Genomic DNA, 19,170 nt, shown 5'->3' with positions numbered 1-19,170 from the left:
TCACCTAGTTTTCTCTGAAATTTCCTCTGTCTTTCTGAACTTCTGGCATTCTCTTTGTGGCCTGGATTCTTGTAATAGAATACTTTTTGAACTGGAAAATAAATCCCTCCCCCTTAATTACAATGCAGTTGAAAAAGCTAGATTGATTAAAAATGTTGGAAAACCCACAGCAACCTTATCTCCAAACAGAGATCAAATACAGAATAAACTAATAGTTTAGTAGAATGTGAGAATTTCCCATTTAAATATCTTTCACCAGTGAAATTTGCATGTATTTATGTAGGGATTAAAAAAGGAGATCAATGTGGGAAATATCTTTTCAAATAATTCCTGGATCCATTTTATCCAAAGAAACAAAACAAGTTTGTCTGAGGATTTGTTTTCAACTCAAACTTCGAATACTTTGTAGGAACATGTCAAAAAAGACAACCTTTTTCATTTTTGTCGAAATGTTCTTCAGAAGATCAAAGTACTGCCTTAATGTTTTTAAGTTTCATCACAGAACTGAGTTATGGATACTTCTTAATCATTTAACAGGACATATAATAAATGTTCTTTAGCCATTTCAGGAGAAAGGTTAGGAAACTACTCATTCATTACTTCTGCAGCTTGTTACTATTAGCACAATTTTTAAGAGATCTCAGGGTAGCCCTGGCAGCAGCCTTTTAGAGGAGTGTAATAAAGCCAACCTCGTAACTATCCACACAGAATAAAAATCAAATATATGGTTGCAGGGATTTCTGGACAAGGAGGAAAAACTCCTAAATTAAAAGTACTTCAATGGAAGCTGTCCCTGTAAATAAGCTGTTTAGCCCTGTTTATAAGAGGAAATGTTGATCTAAAGAAGGCACCAGGACAGAGAATTCCAAACCAGTCTCCATGCAGGCTGAGCTAGGGTATGGTAGTGAAACAGCAGTCTTGTATGTTATGTGTCAGAGTGCAAATGTTCATGAAACAGAACGTATTTCGTGTAGAAAAATAAAGTTCTTTATTGGTTTTCCACAGTGCCTGCCTTTCTTCCTATATGTGTGGCATTGATAAAACTGTTACAAGAAATGGAATAGTCTTCGATGCTGTGTATTTGAGTAAGTAATGCACTGTGGCGGGTGTCAAATTACTTCTGTTGTAATTAAAGCTTTTTCTTTCTTGCTCTGTAGCTGTGGGCAAGTCATCTCACTTGGGTGTGCCTCTGTTCCTTCCCGACCTATTCCCTTCTTGGTCTTTCCGTGTGAAAAAAAAACTGCTTAAGCTATCACCTATTTTATACTCTGGAGAGCTGGGGAATCTTAGGTGACAGTGAAATACTTTAATCTGCCTGTTACACTGACAGACTTGCTATTTTTTCTCTGATGCTGTTATGATTACCCATATCATTTCTTCTCAAAGTCATCATTCTTCACCATCAGTTTTGCAGTGTTTATCTAAGCCACCTTGATGTATACCTATCTTATGACCATCCCCATCAGTCCCCGATCTTTCTTCCAAGTCTAGTTGTGAGATTGAAACTTTTGTTATTGCTAATCCCCAAAGTGATTCAGCAGCATTTTTTAAAGAGAAAACACAAAGACTTTTTTTCCTCTTGGTGTTTTATTACTTGTTAATATATGACAAAACAGATTTATTATGGAGAAGACAGGCAGCATTTAGTATTGCTAAACAGAAAAACACTTCCTAGTCTTGCCCTTTTATGCCCTGGTGAATAAAAAGCTCTTTTCCCTCGAACTGTTTCTGATATGGATTAACACCCCAGCAAAGATAAGTTTCGAACCTGCTAGGAACTTGTCTGGGCTAAGGGCAAAAGAAAGGAAGGGCTGACAGAACTAGAGTTGCACTTTTCAGCTCCTTACTATCAGCTTGCAAATAGAAAGGGCTGAGAAAAAAGGAAGGCCTTGGCAGTGGGGATTTACAGCTCTTCTGTTTCACCACTCCTTGGCACATTGACCTCAGTATGGTACTCAGAGGAGTCTCCTGAAGGCATCCAAGGTATTGGGGTTCTGTTGAAGGAAGGTCTGTTGCTGAAATTTTTAGTATATATCATGAGAGATTCTGGAAGCAAAGGGCAAATATCAAACTGAGGCACTTTGAAGGTCATCCGTTTGGCTGCTTTCTCATAGCCCCCGTAAGGCATGGCAGTCCTGGCATGGGGGAATACATGGAGTTAGCAAACAGAGCATAGGTAAACAACGGGATTTAGAAAATAAACAATCATCAAAGTTATTGAGATTGTAAGTTTTACCACTGTTGCAGTTGACTGGCCAACAAATCCTTCCCAAGCATATATACGTATCCATTGCCTATGTACTAAAAAAGATTTAAAACCACACACCCCCCTCTGCTCCTGTGCACTTCCTTCACCCCTGTTGCATCAATCTCCATCAAACCATACACCTTTCACACCTGTTGGTACCCCGTACATGTAGGAGGCAGAGGCTGCATTATTGCAGAAATGCGTGGGATTTGGGTTTGTCTTGGGCACTGATGTCCTGAGGCTATGGAAGTGGGTAGCAAAATTATATAGAGAGGTTAACAGAAGATTGTTGCTCCCTAGAAATATTTGTAAAACTTTCAGTTCTTATCAGAAGCAGCAGGAAGATCCTGATTCTTATCTGAAGTACTGTGAAGTATATAGCTTCTGATCGTAAGTATTTTTCCTGAACTCTTGAACTTTAAATGGCTGCAGTAATAAACAGTGGCAAGCTAAATCTCCGTTGTCAAATGGGGCGAGAAAGAAAGGGAAATAGGATTAAAGTCCTCTTATCCTGCTGCGTAGGTTTTCTGTCCATAAGCTGAATTAAAATCTCTGGCTCTTAACGTATCTTCTCTTTGTAGGCCTCCAAACGTTTCATCTGCAGGAGACTCTGCTAAGCAACATGACATGCAGCTTAAACTTATTTACATTGCACAAGACAGGAGGGCTATAGCCAGGGTTATTGTGTTTTCTCATGCTAAATAAACCGAATTGAATAGCCAAGAAGACTTACCGGTTAAAAGACTTGTAATGGGGGAAATCAGCTTTGGGACTATATGACAGTAAGTCAGTGGTGAACTGACTTTTGTCCTGGGGGCTGATACCCATTGCTTTTTCCCAGGGGGAGATGTAAGTTTTAAATATAGTGATTTTTTTGCCTCCTGACTTTCCATCTGTAAACAGAGGAATATAAAACACTCTGGTTAGATGACATTTACTCAATACATTGCCTTTCTGTATTCTGCTATTGAAGTTGAGACACCAGCTTTGTTTCCAGATTCTGTAACTCCTAGATCAAGTTCGAGATTTTATGGTTAGATTTCTCTTAAAAAAGACTGTCATACGCCACTTCTGTCCCTATCCACAAAAGCAGGTGTACCACAGTCTAAGAGCCACTCATCCAGGAATTTGCATTAGAGCATATATTTGAAAGCTAATTTTTCATTGTTCTCTCTGGTTGCTCAAATAGAAACCTCTTACTGCAAGAACCAATGTCCTTACCCCATCATCTCATTCACTACCTCGGGGGAAGCTTTATACAAGGCAAAATGCTATCTAATTTCATCATTTACTTCTCTCTTCCCTGTCTGATCATAGCAGACATAACCCCTCCACATAAACCTCATCATCATCATCAGATGCAACAAACAAAGCCCTGACTGTAAACTCCAAAACTAGGCTCAAACTCTGAAGTTGGCTCTAACTGACCAAAAACCTTTAACCATCGTATTTCAGGGTCTTGGCAACCCACAACCATCTTTACTAACGTCTTCCTCAGTAGTCTATTCTTGAATGTTCTAAAATTACCATCTCCCTTGTCTCAGTATTTTTATAAGTTGGCATTTTCTTTGTGATTACATGAACAGACATTCATATTTTCCCCCTCCTGAGCTAGGATGTTAGAGACAAGCCTGGCTCAAACACCTCAGGATGGCTAAAAGCAGTTTGAAAATATGATGGGGTATCTCTGTGGAAGTTAAAATCCTGTCAATGACAGAGCTGCACTTTGCTGTTAAGTCAGATACTTGATTGCCAGAAATTTTAGGTTAGCTTCTGGCTGCTCCATTAAGCAAATGAGCTTAGACAAGGGTTTTCATTCTGTGTGCCTCTTTTTTTTTTTTTTCTTTTTTCCTTTTTCTGCCAATTGTGTATAATACCACCTTGCTAGTAAGATCATTGGTTGTGTATTGATATGTAGCACACTTCTAAGATTCTCATCCTTCAGAAACCTTAAAACTCCTGAGCAATGACTTCTGCTTAGCTTGATTAGAGTAGATGGGAATAATAGGTTAATGGAGTTAGACATTCTGGTGCTTTCATGGTGCTAGAGGTTGTGTAGAAAACATAAATCTTTATGAAGTAAGTGGCAAAGAATGAACACTATTATCTAAAACTTTCTTCTTCATCGCACCTTCTTTCTTCAACTTGCTTCTCTTCTTCAAACCTTGCCAAATCCTGGGCTATCCTGGTTTCAGAGAATTGCAGACATGTACAAGAATCTCACTTCCATTAAAAAAATAAAAACAACTACCCCCCTCTTTCTGTGTGAAGGACTTAAACTAAGCAGTTTAGAAGTAAATTGATTGGTAGGGTTGAAAAACAAAAGCAGTTGGGATCCACCTCTGCAGTAAAAGCTATGGGATGATGTTAATCCTCTTTGTCCCTGCACACAGAAATAGGATAACAATGGAGAAAAATCTCCTATAAGAAGACAGAGAGTCTACACAGATTTCTTTTTCACAAGGATGCCTGGAAATGTAAAAGGTGATTTTGATATAAAATGTGCATTCTTCCAGAATCTAAATGAAAAACCTTGGATTTTACAAGTCACTCGTTTGGTCACTTAACAACAGCGGTTCCTGGTTCCCAAGCAAATTTGCTTTTTGTTGTAAAATCCCATAGGGACTGTTAAAATAAGAATTTCACCTGCTGATCTTCATGCAAGGGATTTGGTTCTAGAGGTTTCTGGCCAAACCAAACAGAGGTTAAATTAAGCAAGGACTAAATTCAATTAAAAATACTTCTACTCGTAAAGATATTGCTTCAGTAGACCAGTGGTGATTACCAGATAACTTTTTGAAATATTGCTGTTCCTTTCTGAAGATTATCCAAAAAGTGCTGTTTGTTTAGGTGAAAACTTTGATTTGAAGTCAGGGCTGATATACTCGAGACTGATGTGTCAGGTCAGACTGCTGAGCTAACGAGCTAACACTACTATCTCCAGTAGCGGTCAGTGTGAAACTCTTGAAAGCAAAGGGTGTGCCATACTGGCATACTGCCATATCAACCTTAGGAGCTCAGTAATTAAGTTTCCCATCACTTCTTTGGTCCAGCCAAGGCAGGTATTTCTGTTTCTTGCCTATGACTGAGCAACACAGAAGCATGCGAACAAAACTATCAAGCTAAAGGCAGTTCAACTTTTCTAGACTTTGCAATGGAACTTAGTTTGGAAGAATTCAGGTTTTAGTCAAATTTATTTACTTGTCCCTAAGAGTAAGGTTGGCACGAGCTCTGATAGCTTTAGCTATTTCTTGTTCTTGCAGAGAGATACTTGCCTTTCTCAGTACCATCACCTCCTTCTCCACCACTTCCAGTCAATTCCCCCGCATGTTCCCCTTCGCTGTCTCCAGGGCCTCCCTTGCTTCCAGGCCTAGGAGGAACAGCGGGGTACTGCTGCTTACTGGAGCCATGCTGCCCAGCTGTCATTCCTCCTACCATCCGCCCGTGGGCATAGCCATGAGCATCTTCCCCGTAATGCCCTCCTGGTGGGATGAACTTCTGAAAGTGATCCTAGGGCAGAATAAAAGAGAGTAGGAATCCCTGTTACAGGACGTGGTCCATTCACATTTGCAGGGTTGGGTCCCAGAACGTGAACTCCTGAGTCCCCATGATCTGACCAGTTTTGTATCTCAGTTACAAAACCAGTGGCAGAACTTCGTGTGAGTTATTCTCTATATTCAGTATAGGAGCAGTTGTAGAACAGCAGCAAGGGCAATGGAAGCACACCTTTTAATGGACACCTCATAGTCATTTTATATGATCAGGGTGAGAAGAGAGGGATCTGTGTATTGTCCCCAGCAGTGACCAGTATGAAATACAAGAGGAAGGGAGAGGAAATACAGCTTTTGCCAGAGCAGGTAAAGGTCCAGACAGAGATACGTTGGCTGACCTGTGGGAGAGCAAGCTGGACAAGAAATAGGAAGTGTTTTCATGTCAAGGTTAACATAGCCCGGCAAAGTCAGCTTGATTACAGTGTGGGAGCTAACTGTTCCAGGGCACCAGAACAGCAGGGTACCTGTGACAACATAAAAGCCCGTATGTCTGTTTTCCATATATATGAAGGTCTGCATGGGGAGGGGTATTTACACATTGAGAAAGACTGAAGAAATAGCAGCCTGGGAAAACATGAAAGACTTCCTGGAGACCACAAGAGGAAAATTACTTCCTTTTTAGGAAGAGTTTTGTTTGTGGCAATATGTGCATTAACGAACCAAATCTAACCAGCAACAAGGCAAGAAAGCAAGCTGTATCCATCAGTAAAATCAAGCTGGTCTTACTGTCCTGGCTGTCCACTCTCCCCAGTCCAGGCTAGAAGGCACAATCCCTGCAGTACATAGTGAAAGAGCAAACAGTCCATGGAGGATTTATAGACCTTGTGGTGCTAGCACAAGGTCCTGTCTTTGCACACAGCAATTTTAATAAATACTTGTGTGGAACAAAAACTGATATAATATGTTCAGAAAAATGTTTTATGTATTGGTCATAAGTGAGATCAAAGCTTGACTCCTATCAGATATAAAAAAGTATCTCGTGTATTATAGCCCACACAGCTCTATAATACATGTAACCTGGGTTATATATCACATATGGTCTTTCCTGTTGGACTAGGGGACTGGCTATAGATGCGCAAAGATGTAACAAATACAGCTGAAGCTGAATGACTCTGTGGTTCCTCATGCTGCAATTCTGCTTGTATAAATTCATCTCAGGCAGTCAATGGCAGACAAGAGTGTCAACCTCAGGGCTGGCTCTCAAAGGGTTAAGGCTTTCTCAGGGCTCTTACACCTAGGACAGTTTAGCAAAAAGAAGCTTTCCAGGCTGTAAACAGGCTTCCAAGGCCAGCTGTTCGGTCAGCTAAAAATAGATGATAAGTGAAAACCCCACAAGGCTCAAGGCAGAATTATCTAACCCTCTGCTCCCTGTGTCTCCAGCAACAGTGTCCAGGGTTTCACAGCAGGTCACCAGGCTGCAACCCAGGCAGGCAGCCAGCTGCAGGCTGAAGTGGCAGAGCTGGTGCCCCCAGGGCCTTTAGGGACTGTCTGTCCTTTTCCTAGCTGTAGGGAATTCCCTTTTTAGGAACAGAGGGGATAATGTTCCCCTGAATGTCAGGAAGCACTGAGAAGGGAGAGGATTGTGAGCATTAAGCTGTACGCAGGAGCTAGCAGGGCAATCTGTTCAATTATGTGTGGGAGCTATGTAGCTGTAAAAAGGCAAACTGAAAAAAGGGTTTTTTGAGGGCTAGAGGTCAGAATGAGGTTATTCTCAAAACGTTAATATATATGCAAGGTTAATGCTTCTACTGATTTGCTCAGTAATTTCAAACCAGGATTTGCATCTGTTTTCCTTCAAGTTTCATCCGTGCTGTGTGCCCTTCCTGAGAATTAAATGCTTATTTCTCTTTTCTTCTGGTTACTTACATGCACTCTCCTGAAAAAAAAAAAAGGTCACAAAACATCAGCGTAACATGAACTACAGTAAAAAGGGCTGGTTTGATTTTGTGCACAGCAGTATTTGACGAGACCGGGAAGGGGCATCATTGTCATCTGGTGTTATTTTAAATTGCAGTATTATCACTAAGCAGGATAAGTTTCAGTGAAGTTTCTCTGAAACACAGGGTCTGCCTCAGGAAAGCCACACATAAATCTTATTTAGCTGCAACTGAAATTAGTTTGATTGGTCTCAGGCTAGTTCATGATTCTTCACAGACCCGCTGGGAAAACATCCTATGTTCAGCAGACATCTCCACTCAGATAGGAAAGACCCATTTTCCATGCAATACCCCAGACTACTCATCCGCTAGAATAAAAATATAATTTTCTTTAGTTTTGGCCACCACAATAGATTGTCTTAGCTCAAATTAATAGGAGAATCTTCTTTTTCTATAACAGGAGGCAAAGGCAAATTCATCTTTTTGAAATCTTGAACCTCGGTGGATTCAAATGAGCTCATTCCAAGAGAGCGGAGCTCAGGAATGGCAGCCTCAAGCAGGAGCCTTGACGTAGTCAAAGCTGGGTAGGTGCAGCTTTGTCTCTGGTACTTACAGCATGCCTCTGGTCAGGGTGTTCGGGGTAAAATAGAGCTTACACTTGAGGGGAATGCGTGTCTTGGGCCATTGCTAACAGGATGTGGAGCTTTTACGTATAGGGCTATTCAAATCACAAAACTGACCTCTCAGTTAGGGTTGATTGACCCTGTTGGTGGAAGTCACAGGAGAGAAGCCCAGGCATGCCAATTGAGAAGGCTGATAACCTTCTCCTGTTGGCTCTGGGGGCAGATCACACAGTCCCTCTGTGGTAGGGTCTGCCCTGTCTGTGCGTTGCTGGAGGTAGTGGATGTTATCAGTCCCTGGGCGTCCCTACACTCTAACAAGAGAACAATTGTGGCAAGTTCACGTGATGTGTAGTCCCCTGGGTTGGCTAAACAAATTGGGCTCATGTCTTTGAAGTCCTTAGTACTAGCAAGAGCCTGATCCTGCAGGCTGAGTGCCTAGATGGATGAATTCTGAATTCTCTAGAGCTACTGCATGTGTCTCATGAAAAATAGATAATGAAAGACGATCCAGCTAATGGAGCTGAGATGTCTAAGTATCTCAAGGCCCTGACGTCACTGCAGGCAGTCCCCAGGAGGAGACACTGTGTGCTCCCCGTCAGCTCCTTGCTGTGCCCTGAAGAGAATGATTGAGGCCACCAAATGTGTTTCTATTTCCACCTCACTGGTAAAGAGCTTCCCAAAGTTTTGATGCCTATGTGGTTACTAACACTTCTGAAGTTACTGTGACTGTGTCCTCTCAGTGGCAGCCACTCAAATGCTTCTTAATGGTGGGATGGGAGATTTAAAATGCAGACAATCGGAGAGTCTCATAGACCGCCTGCTGTTTTTATCGAAGTGTGTGCCTCGGTCCTTAATTTGGAGTTGCATAGCCTTAAACCTATGATTCACTTTAAAAAAAGGATGAAAATAAAAAGTAACCTCAGCTGTTAAAGTATCTTAAGCTAATTTTCTTTTTAAACGTGCTCTCCCAAGAGGCACAGTTTGTGGGTTGAGCTCCTGCTTTCTATTTCCAGGTCTACTTCTGACTTGCTGTTTAATCTTAGGCAAATTATTTTTCACCTCTATGCCTGAATTTACTCATCTAAATAATGGGAATTTTTATCTAATACTACCCAAAATTATTTATATCTTATTTGTATATTTTATATCATCCTTGCTGCATTTTCTTTGTGGATGAAAGAAATTGACTTTCAGAATTTCGGTCCAAAGTTTTCTCACAGTGCTCCAACAAACTGCTGTGGAAAATAAAAGGCTCTTCCTCTCTGTCATTCTGCTGTTTCCACACCAGTCACTTCTTGAGTAAGAAGGCATCAGACTTCATGTTCACTCTTACGCAGCTTTGGGTATAGTTGGGACCTCCAGGTCTTCTGCACCAGTCCAAGTCCAGCACAGCAAGGCTCATTCTGTTAGAAAAGTTACATCTCAGCTGGCTCGCTCCACTTAGGTCATAACCTGAGACTCTCTCATATGTCAGCTTGCGGTTATCCTGTAACGTTTGTTCAAGAGGTTTAATATTCCTTGCAGAACAGAATTCCTAGAAAGAATGCTTTTCCTAACATTTTCCCTTTAACCTTACCTCCAGTGATCTTGATTGGCATTCTTCTAAGTACATTAATGGGCAAACAGAGCCATCAGTGCACGCTTGTGCTTTAAACAAAGTAGCTGCATGATAACATCTCTGTTCCTCTGTCCTTATGCTTTCCTTCACACACCGTATCACATCTGGCTATTTAACATGGAAGATCTCTGAAGCAGGTTGTTTGTGTACTTCTGTCTGCTGTGAAGTCTGCTGAAAATGTCTTTCTGGCATTGAAACATAACCACTTCCATTTTCTTCCTGATGCCTCTGCTTACTCCTCTGAGTTCTCGTTCAGCAGCAAAAGGGTAACTCCTGCCATTATCCAGAAGAACAGTAATCCAATTCTTTAACCCTTTTTCACTTCTTATGTTTTGTTTCATAGTTGGTGTCTTAGCTTATCTGAAGAGACCTCTTGACCTGAAGTCCAGCAGAAATTACTTGCCAACACGTTCAGCTTGTTTTCATAGAAGCATTGCCAATATGTGGAAACGGCATTTATTTTAACTTGTGGGCGAGTCTGAGAAAGTATCAAGGTGGGTTTTTTTGTTTGTGGGTCTGGGTTTTTTTGATGTACTACTGCTGATAATTGTCTGCTCAGATTCCACCTTCCTAATGGTTTTAATTTAAGATCTGGTAGGTAAAGCAGAAAGAGGGGGGGGGGGGAAAGAGGCAAATCAAATCTTTCTGTAAACTGTCTCCTGCATGTAACCCAAATCAGGCCACAGGTTTTGACTAGCAGAAAGACTATTTTTAAGGATCCTCACTGGAAGAAAAACAGCATAACAGCAACACCCAAAAAGCATAACTATGGTTTTGTTTTCAGTTTCCACTTGATGATAACAGGAAGGTCTTACACAGAGATTCCCAAAGCAGAGGTGGGACCTTGAGAGGAGTTAGGGCAATAATGAGTGGGGCTGTGAGGCTAAGAAACATAGTTTCACATGATCTTGATGTGTTTGAGGCCAAACAAATTTAGCATTATGAAGTGGAGAAAAGGTCTGTGAACTGCTGATCTATTAATTGCTGAACAGTGAAGTGGGATTTAGGAGACCCAGAGATGAGACTCAGACTCTCTCTATGATTTTGGGTGATTCGTTAATCTACCCCATGGTTCATGGGGTAAAAAATAAATGTAGTCATTTCCTTCATGCTATAGTTGGTCAGATGCTACAGTAATAGAGTACATAGCAAGATAGGATTTCATCATGGTCTTTAGTCAGTAGGAAATTGCATCTTGCAGCTTCACAGTGAGGTTGATAATATGCTCTGAGACATGGAGAGAACCCCAGTTCCTGCGACGGGGTGGCACAGCCTGGGGTGAGAAGAAATCCTTCTGATTTACTAGACGGGACTCAGTGGACCCCAGCTTCTCCAGCACAGCACCAAACAAGGAGGATGTCACATGAACTCTGGCAGGATATCAGTGTGCTAAAAGTGTCAAACTCAGCCCTCCCTAAAAACATCCCCTTGTACTGTACATTTGCAAGAGCAGAGGGTCACTATTGAAAACAGCTATACAGTAGGTAGTGCATTTCATTTTGCTCATGTTGGGAATGGTCAGTCCTTTTGACTGTGGGTTTAGCTACCATTTGCCTTTAACTGGATGGGAGGAGCCGCAGCAGTGATAGAGAGAGTGGCAGGTTCTCCCTTTTCCATGGACCTGTCTGACGTTCACGCAACACAATATATATGTTTTCTCCACTAAAAGTAAGGAGAGTGATCTGATTGTCCAGTGTGGTTGTTTGGCTGGAGGAGAAGGAGGAGGAGAGAAGCAGGAGGGTGGATCGATGACAGGTGACTGCTGAGATCTTCTCCCTTGTGTGGAAGGTTTGTGGCTACAGCACAGGCTATTCTGGGACCCCTTATATGGTTTGGATTTATTTTTAATAACCTTTCTCTTCGTGTGTTTTTATATTACATTACCTTGCTGTTAAACTTTTTCTGGGGGAAAGAAACAATCTGTACTCCATCCCAGACCTTTCTTGCGCTGCTTTGCTAAGTGTGTCCTGAGAAGATTCTAATACAGTTAAGAAATCTATGATATAAAAGCAGAAAACACACCACCAGCTTTAAATCCCTTCACTGTCCCACAGCCTTAAAGTCACAAGGACTTCTTTGGAATGGGAAGCAAAGGACATGAAAATTAACTGGGATGGGGAAGTAACTGGAAGTAGCAGTAGGAATTCTTTACTCTGCCATTATCTTCCTCCCACAGTTCCCTTTTGTTTAAGCCTTCTTTTCTGCATCTGCCTTTGAGCAGAGCCAGAAGCAAGAAAGGAAAGGAACAGAAAGCTAATCAAATATTGCAATCAAAAGGGCTTTTTGATGAAAGTTATTTGGTGCTAAGGTCAGACATTGTCCTGATGGTTTGGAAGGTAACAGTGAGGCCACAGATCTGCTGCCTTTACCGTCCCAAGAGCAAACAGCTCTCCAAGAGGATGGCTCAGTTGCTGCGATTGCTCAGCTTTTCTCTCACTGCTTGGACTGCCAGCAAAGGTGCTAACTCACGCTGGCTGTGGTGATGAGAATAGTTGTCCACGGAGGCAGTGGATGCAGCCTGGCAGAGTGCTTGCACAGAGCACACAGGGCAGCCAGCAAATGGTAACAATTATGTTCGTGATCCTGCTAAGCTGGCCCCGAGTGAGGGCTGGAGGGCAGACTGAAGGCTTCCTGCACTGACCAATGGAGATTCGTTATCTGTACCATGAATGTGGAGAAAAGATAGCCCGGAAAGTGAATCACGGAGGATTTTAAAGTGGAGTACCAGCTGCTGTTTGGAGACCATGCCATTGTCCTCATATAGCAAAGCCATGAAGAAAATCCCTAGGCTTGTTAGGGTCTTGTCTGACCCCCAAATACATTTCTCCACAGCACAGTATCTTACGGTCTTGCTCAAAGAGCTCAGGATCAGGGGTGTTCTGACAGAATAGAGGGAGAGATTCACTACAGAAAGGGTATGGAGTGAATGTGAGGCATGGATGAATAAACAAAGTTAGAAAAACAGCTAACAAAAAAGATGCAATTGTCATCAGCCTTCGTAATGTCAGTCTTGGAGGGACTCTGTTGGTACATGTCCAGTTTTGAGTCAGTTTGTCACAACTCATTCGCTTTGTATTTCTCTGACTGGACACCCTTAAGTGACACCCTCAAATTTTCGAAAGTTTGGACTTCAGCCGCTTTATTCCCTCACTTTATTATTTTCTCACTCCTCCTCACTGCAGCAGATTCTGACATATGAACTTGGCCCTCGTATGTTTTAGGAGCTCTGAGATTGCTGAGTATTTCTAAAAACAGCTTGCATTTCTCTAGGATTTTCATCTGAAGAGTCCAAAGTTCAATGCACCATTCATTCTTACATCCTTTCTAGGAGATAGCTCACTGAAGAGATGAACTATCTAAAGCACTGAAGAGATGAACTATCTAAAGCACAAAGAGATGAAGAAACTGCCCGAAGTCTAACAACACTGGATATGCTTGCTATATCTCTGGTCTGTCATCCCTGATCTGTAATCTGACCTACTGTTGTAATTTTAATGACTTTTTTTTTTTCAGACATCTTTCCACATCCTGCTTCCCAAATTGTCATTTTTAGAAGTGAACTACGAAGATTTACTTATTGCTGCTTTTGAAAGCATCAGAGGGGTAAAAAATAGCGTGCTTTTGTTTGGCAGAACATTTTCTTCAGCTTGACTTTTATTATTTTGCTTGAGTTTCCTTGGACTGGAAAATAGATTCCATAAAGGGATAAAATGACACCAAATAAATTTTAAAGAACATCAGAAGAGGAGATGCTAGATCAAAATGCATATGAACCTGAAACATTTTCTACTTGTTTTACTGAACTGCTGACAATCATGTGAAAGGAGAGTTTCATCTGTAAAAGTTTAAGTATCTTCAGAAGACTTTACACCAGGCAACTAACTGTAGAGAGAAGTTCAAAGATTAAATAATGGTACTAACTCATGGGAAAGGGGAAAAAAAAGAATGTCTGAATTTATACACCATATCTGATAGGAAAATACTTTAGAAGAAAACAAACGTAGCTTCTAGCAAATAAACTGAAGATATTGCAGTGTCAGGTTAGAGGTTTCTGTCTGAATTTTCATTTATGGAACTTCTTGCAGAAATGAGTGGAGACTCTGCCCAGCAGGAAGCATAAAAGTGTATCCTAGGCTAAAAATAGAACTGCACCTACTGGGGCTGAAGTCAGACCTGGATGGAACATTTCCATCTTGCAAAGGAGAAATTGAATGGGTACAAAAACAATTAGTCCTGCCCTGTACGGTTCTGAACACCTGCCAAACATGCTGTCCTCCCTCGTCACTCAGGACTGAATTTTCTCATGCTTCTGCATGTGTGATACCAAGTATTTGCCAAAGGAAACTAATGCTGCTGCCAAAAGGAAATAAAACTTGTGTGTTTATATAATTTTGGCTTTTTCCTGCACTTCTTTGCTAGTAGATCCCCCCTGCCCCTGGCCCATGCACATACAGACAGAGGAGAGCTTGGGCACGCTCCATTCCTGTTTCCCCTGGGTGTATGAAACAGCTTTTTAGTTTTAATCTCCAACCTACCACAGAATTGTCGGTGAAGGCATCAGGGTTATTCTCATAAATGAACTTCTCCACCCTCAGCTGCCGTAATTTGAACATCTTGGATCCTTTGTTAGTGAGGAGAGAAAGCTCTTCTAGCATCACATCTCTGGGGATGCTGATCTTCTTCCCCAAGTTCAGCTTGGACACCTCTTGTGGCATGACTACAAAACATATGAAATGGGACGCTTTAGGAAGTGCTCTGGTCCAAGTCTCTTGTCCATTGCTTCCCAGCATCAGTAGTGACTTCAAAGCAGTCAAATTCTCTTCTAAATTAAGTTTTTAGGAAATACCCTATGCACCAAATTTTTACATTGATGACGCTTCAGATATAGATGGGTGGAATTTACTCTGGATTGCAATCAAGGCAGATCTGCACAGAGAAGAGTTGCATAAGGGTGGGGCTAGATGCATGTGTCCCACCTGAGAAGCACCTCAGTCTTCTGAGAGATGCTCAGAGCAGCAGGATTCATTAGTACTGCCTCAAATGCATCACTGCCTTGTCTGGTTACTGCCCTACACCCCTCCTCTGGAGTTAGATGAGTGGCAGTCACAGCTCTTTGGATTGGGCTGACATATAATAAATAAAGACAACTCTGGCATGCTTTGGTTTAAACATTATCCTGAAACCGTGGCAAGATTCAATGTTGTTATAGCTTTTTATTTGTTTGTTTTAAGGAGAATTTTTAAAGGGAAAAGTAGTTGAAGTTCTCTTCAAGTCTTAATACACTGGTTACTCGTTAAGTCCTTCTCCATTTAATTTGGTACCACCAATTCTCCATCAAAGCAATGGATTCAAACATTTTCAGTCTAAAAATCTTGCAGAAATGCAGTTAAAGCCTTTCATTCAGAAACAAACAACTTTTCCTAGGCTTTCTTTTTTCTGTATTAAGCAAGGTTAAGACCACTTATCCACCTCTACATCTTATTTACAACAGAGAATGAATCTCCATCCTTAAACTGGTACAAAATTGGTATAAGCGAATAAATTTTTTTCTTTAGCAAGCCAATTTTATATAGCACTATTTCATAGCATAGGAGGAAATGCCCTTTAACTGAAAATTGGATTTTTACTTACTTGTTTACTTGAATAAAGGGTTAGGGACAAACAGAAAAATATATACCTGTACCCTAGCAAAGAAGTTTCTACAGCCCTTTTGGGGGGCTGAAGGGACAGCACTGAATTATTGCTTTTCAAAACCTCTAAAAACCTTCCCCATGCTGTCAAAAGTAAAGAGAAGATAAGGATATCACAGTTAATTAAAAGTCACCCTACCCAATACACAGGTATTCTGTAGAAAGAAAAGTATCCCAAGTTATATTCTTCCTGCTGTATTACCTCCTCTAAGAGACTTTGACTTTTTCAACTAATAAGTGCTGGAATCAAAGGAATTCTCTCACACAGAGGAAAAACAAATTAGAGACAAAGGTTATAAGAGAGAGAACAACACAGAATATAACTAGGCACCGCAATATTCATGCCCATAAAAGATCACGTTCTCTTTCCATTCACACTGGTGTGCATCCAAATTAATGCTGCAGGAGAATACGGGCTTACAAAGTGTAATCTAGGTTAACATTTGACCTGAGTGTGTGTCCAGTGCTTTTGAACAGTAAATTAGAAAATGTGATGTGGTTGAAGGCTGAGCTTTAGTAATATTTGTGGCTCTGCCTCCTGGTACATTCGCTGCATGTCTTGCTCTGGGAGTTGAGTCAGACAGGGTGTGAAATTTTAAAGGCTGAAATTCAGGTTGAAATCCACACAATTCTCACGTGTGCAGTTTTGCATATCTTACCTTCGTGTGTCAGCTTCCCAATGAGTTTAGTGGACTTTTTCCTTTTAACAGGAGCAGGAGTCCCTGCAAGGGGCATTCCCACAAAGGGTTCTCTGCTTTGCTCTAAACACACAAGGAAATGGAGAATGAAACACTGGAAAGGTATTTCTTGCCTCTCTTTTAGTTGCCATCTACAGTTAAAAGATACACAGCCTTCATTTCACACACAGGTTCTTTTCCACCCCTTCCACATGAAGGAGCTGGTAAATGGTATCATCCCATACAGAATATCATCAGCAGGCCATTGTGGTGTTCTCTGGAGACATTATGACACAAAATATGGCAGCAGGTCACAGCAGAAGCATTGCCAAGGTGCCATATAGCATTGTCATCCAAAATCGGCATTTTAATTGCAACATGGCAGTCTCCCAGTACCCATGTGTGCCACAGTGGTACTCTGTTACCATCTTGTGCTGCAGTAACAGAACATGAGTTTGAAATTTGCTCTATCATAACATATCATAATACCATGCAGTTATCATTAGATGGTAATATATATTTTTATATAAAGATTTTGGGTCTGTCCATGAGTTATTTGGGAGCATTTTGAATAATGTGCAAGTTTGGTTTGGATATTTAGATAGTCCTATTAGAATTAGAATAGGTATTCAGAAAACCACTAGACTGCAAGTTCTGAAAAAAAAAGAAACAAATCAAAACCCTAAGTAATTCTGTCTTTTATGACTGCTACTGTTTCATTACAGAAGGGCTGGAGGAAGAAGGCACAGGCAAACTGGTTAAAGGAAAAGTTGTTCACCCAAGTTGTTGAAGTCACTTGCACCTGTATCTTATGTATTGATCTCATCACATATCATTTTGGAGGGGGGAGGAGGGGAAGAGGGAGATTTCTTCTGGTACAGTGTTCCCCATCTCTGTCCCCAGATAGGATGAGAGGTCTGTACTGCAAAGGCAGGGAAAATTAGGAGAAATCTCAGCAATTCCACTTCAGGCAGCTTCTGAGAGTCCTTCTTGGGGTTTATCACACATAATGTAAGTAGGGCAAATGTCTTGCCTTCACTTCAGCCCTGTCCATGCCCAAACAACAGCATATAGGGGGACAGATCCTCACCTAATACAATACAATACAAAGAAAAATGAGCAAAGACCCGTTGTCTTCAGCAATAGCAGACAGTAACTAACCATCTCTGTCCTTGTGCTTCTTTGCACTTTAGTTGCTTAAAATTTCAGAACTGAAGACATTGAACTATGAGTTATATTTTAAAACTAGCAAGCAAACAGCTGGCTCTAGGAGTTTGTACACTGCCCTTGTTGTGATCAAGACATTTTTATTTCCTATGTATTTTGCAGTTTCATTCCACCATTGCTCCTTTTGCAATGTGATTTTCATGTGATGAGGTGATGGTAACTGCTAAAAGAAGCCTAGCCACAGCAAACCAGCTCCAATCACATTGGCAAATACTCTCTTGGATTAGTTTTTCTTTCAGATTTCCAAGCTTTTCTTTTTACTGAGATGATGCCGATGTAGTTCACATCATAAAAGAGACCATCGTGGTGTATTCCCAAAGCAAGCGTGAGCAGGTGCAGCCATAAAGCACGCACTGCACATTCTCCTCGAGCAGACAGACATCTGCTTGGCTATGTAAAAGAAACAGGCCCTGCTTGACAGGAAAAGGGCAATGCTGCCAGGAGACAGGGTGGGTGGGAGGTTATGGCCCATCTGATGGGTCATAAGACTGGCAAAACAGAGGGAAATCATCTGTATGCCCCAAATGTGGACTCCCTGGGGTAAGGCAGAAAAGGCTGGCCCTGGTGGGGAACCGTACTCCTCTAGCACAGCCATTCCCAAGGAGCAGCAAGGGCAAGTCCATCCCATTCTGCTGTCCTCCTTTACTAATCCAGCAGGATTGAGGAATGGAAAACCTGCTGCATGCAATTGGTCTAGCATAAGGGAAGGGGCAGCAGCCTTTCACTATGGACAACAGGGTCCAGAGCTACACTGGGACTACTGCTCTTTCAACCACCCCACCACGGGGAGGCTGCTGGAGCCTCAGTCTCCATTCTCCCCACTATCCCATACATAAAGCCAGGGCCACAATTATTCTTTCCTCCCCTAAGCTCTATCCCTTGGTTCAATTCCTCTGTCTTTTTCTGCATCGGTCTTTGCAGCAGTCACTTCCGTGTTTTTGCTGCACACCAAACCAGTCTTACCCTCTCCAGCACCTGCTCTAAACTATTTTGCTGCCCGGTCAACTCACCTCAGGCTTGCAGTGCCAGGCTCAGACCAGCTCACGCACCTGCCCCAGAGCTCGGCAGCAGGCTGCTTCCTCCCAGCCCGTCTCTGGGTGCTGCTGGGGAGGCTTGTCCAGCAGCCCCGCTCACCCAGGGTGCCTGGGCACAGGCAAGCTCTGCCCAGCACAAAGTGCTGATGCGAAGTGCTGTGAATTTGACTCCTGAAGGCTGCTCATACAGGCATCCTGTGGTTATTAATAGCCAACGGCCCAGAGGGCAGAGTCTCAGATAGCAACGCTGCAAGCCCCAAGAAGAGGGGAAAGGAAAAGGTTGCTCCTCAGGCCTCCTGCAGTCACTGTCTCAGTTCCCAGGAAGACCAGGCACTCTGTAGGTGCCTCACTTCTTCCTCCTCTCTGTTCAAATCAGCATGCTATTCCCCTTCCTCCTCCTATTGCATTTTAATGCAATTCATAAAACCTTCTCAATATCCTGTTTGTCAGTAATGCCTCAAAAGCTCTCTGGGGTCTTGCTCTGTTTTACACTCTCCTTCTGCCACCTCCTCACTCCATCATTCAACCCAGTGTCCTCTAGGCTCTCATCATACATAATTTCTAAAATGCCAGGCATTCAAATAATACATCAGAAAGCACAGAAGAAAAATAATTGTATGCATGA

At 41.9% G+C, this 19,170-nt stretch overlaps 1 protein-coding gene and 1 long non-coding RNA gene across 3 annotated transcripts; one reads left to right on the top strand and one right to left on the bottom strand.

The window, feature by feature from the left end:
- Positions 1-1,568: 1,568 nt before the first annotated feature.
- Positions 1,569-18,736, bottom strand: MYOZ1 (myozenin 1). Of its 2 annotated transcripts, XM_076338510.1 has the most exons (6): positions 18,522-18,736; positions 16,267-16,368; positions 14,453-14,634; positions 5,524-5,758; positions 2,982-3,141; positions 1,569-2,135 (listed from the first exon to the last, which is right to left on the bottom strand). In XM_076338510.1, exons 2-6 carry the CDS (start codon positions 16,340-16,342, stop codon positions 1,904-1,906), a joined length of 885 nt encoding a protein of 294 aa, XP_076194625.1. In that variant the 5' UTR covers positions 16,343-16,368; positions 18,522-18,736; the 3' UTR covers positions 1,569-1,903. The 2 variants fall into 2 exon arrangements, with proteins under 2 accessions (XP_076194625.1, XP_076194626.1); XM_076338511.1 differs by lacking the exon at positions 16,267-16,368.
- Positions 9,698-13,842, top strand: LOC143160630 (uncharacterized). The gene is made up of 2 exons (XR_012995423.1): positions 9,698-10,411; positions 13,246-13,842. It is a non-coding gene; the product is annotated as an uncharacterized LOC143160630 (long non-coding RNA).
- Positions 18,737-19,170: the final 434 nt, after the last annotated feature.

This window comes from Aptenodytes patagonicus, chromosome 5 (assembly GCF_965638725.1).
Source record: "Aptenodytes patagonicus chromosome 5, bAptPat1.pri.cur, whole genome shotgun sequence".
Lineage (NCBI taxonomy): Eukaryota > Metazoa > Chordata > Aves > Sphenisciformes > Spheniscidae > Aptenodytes > Aptenodytes patagonicus.
Note: the sequence above shows the minus strand (reverse complement) of the source record. Positions and strands in the feature narration are given on the sequence as shown.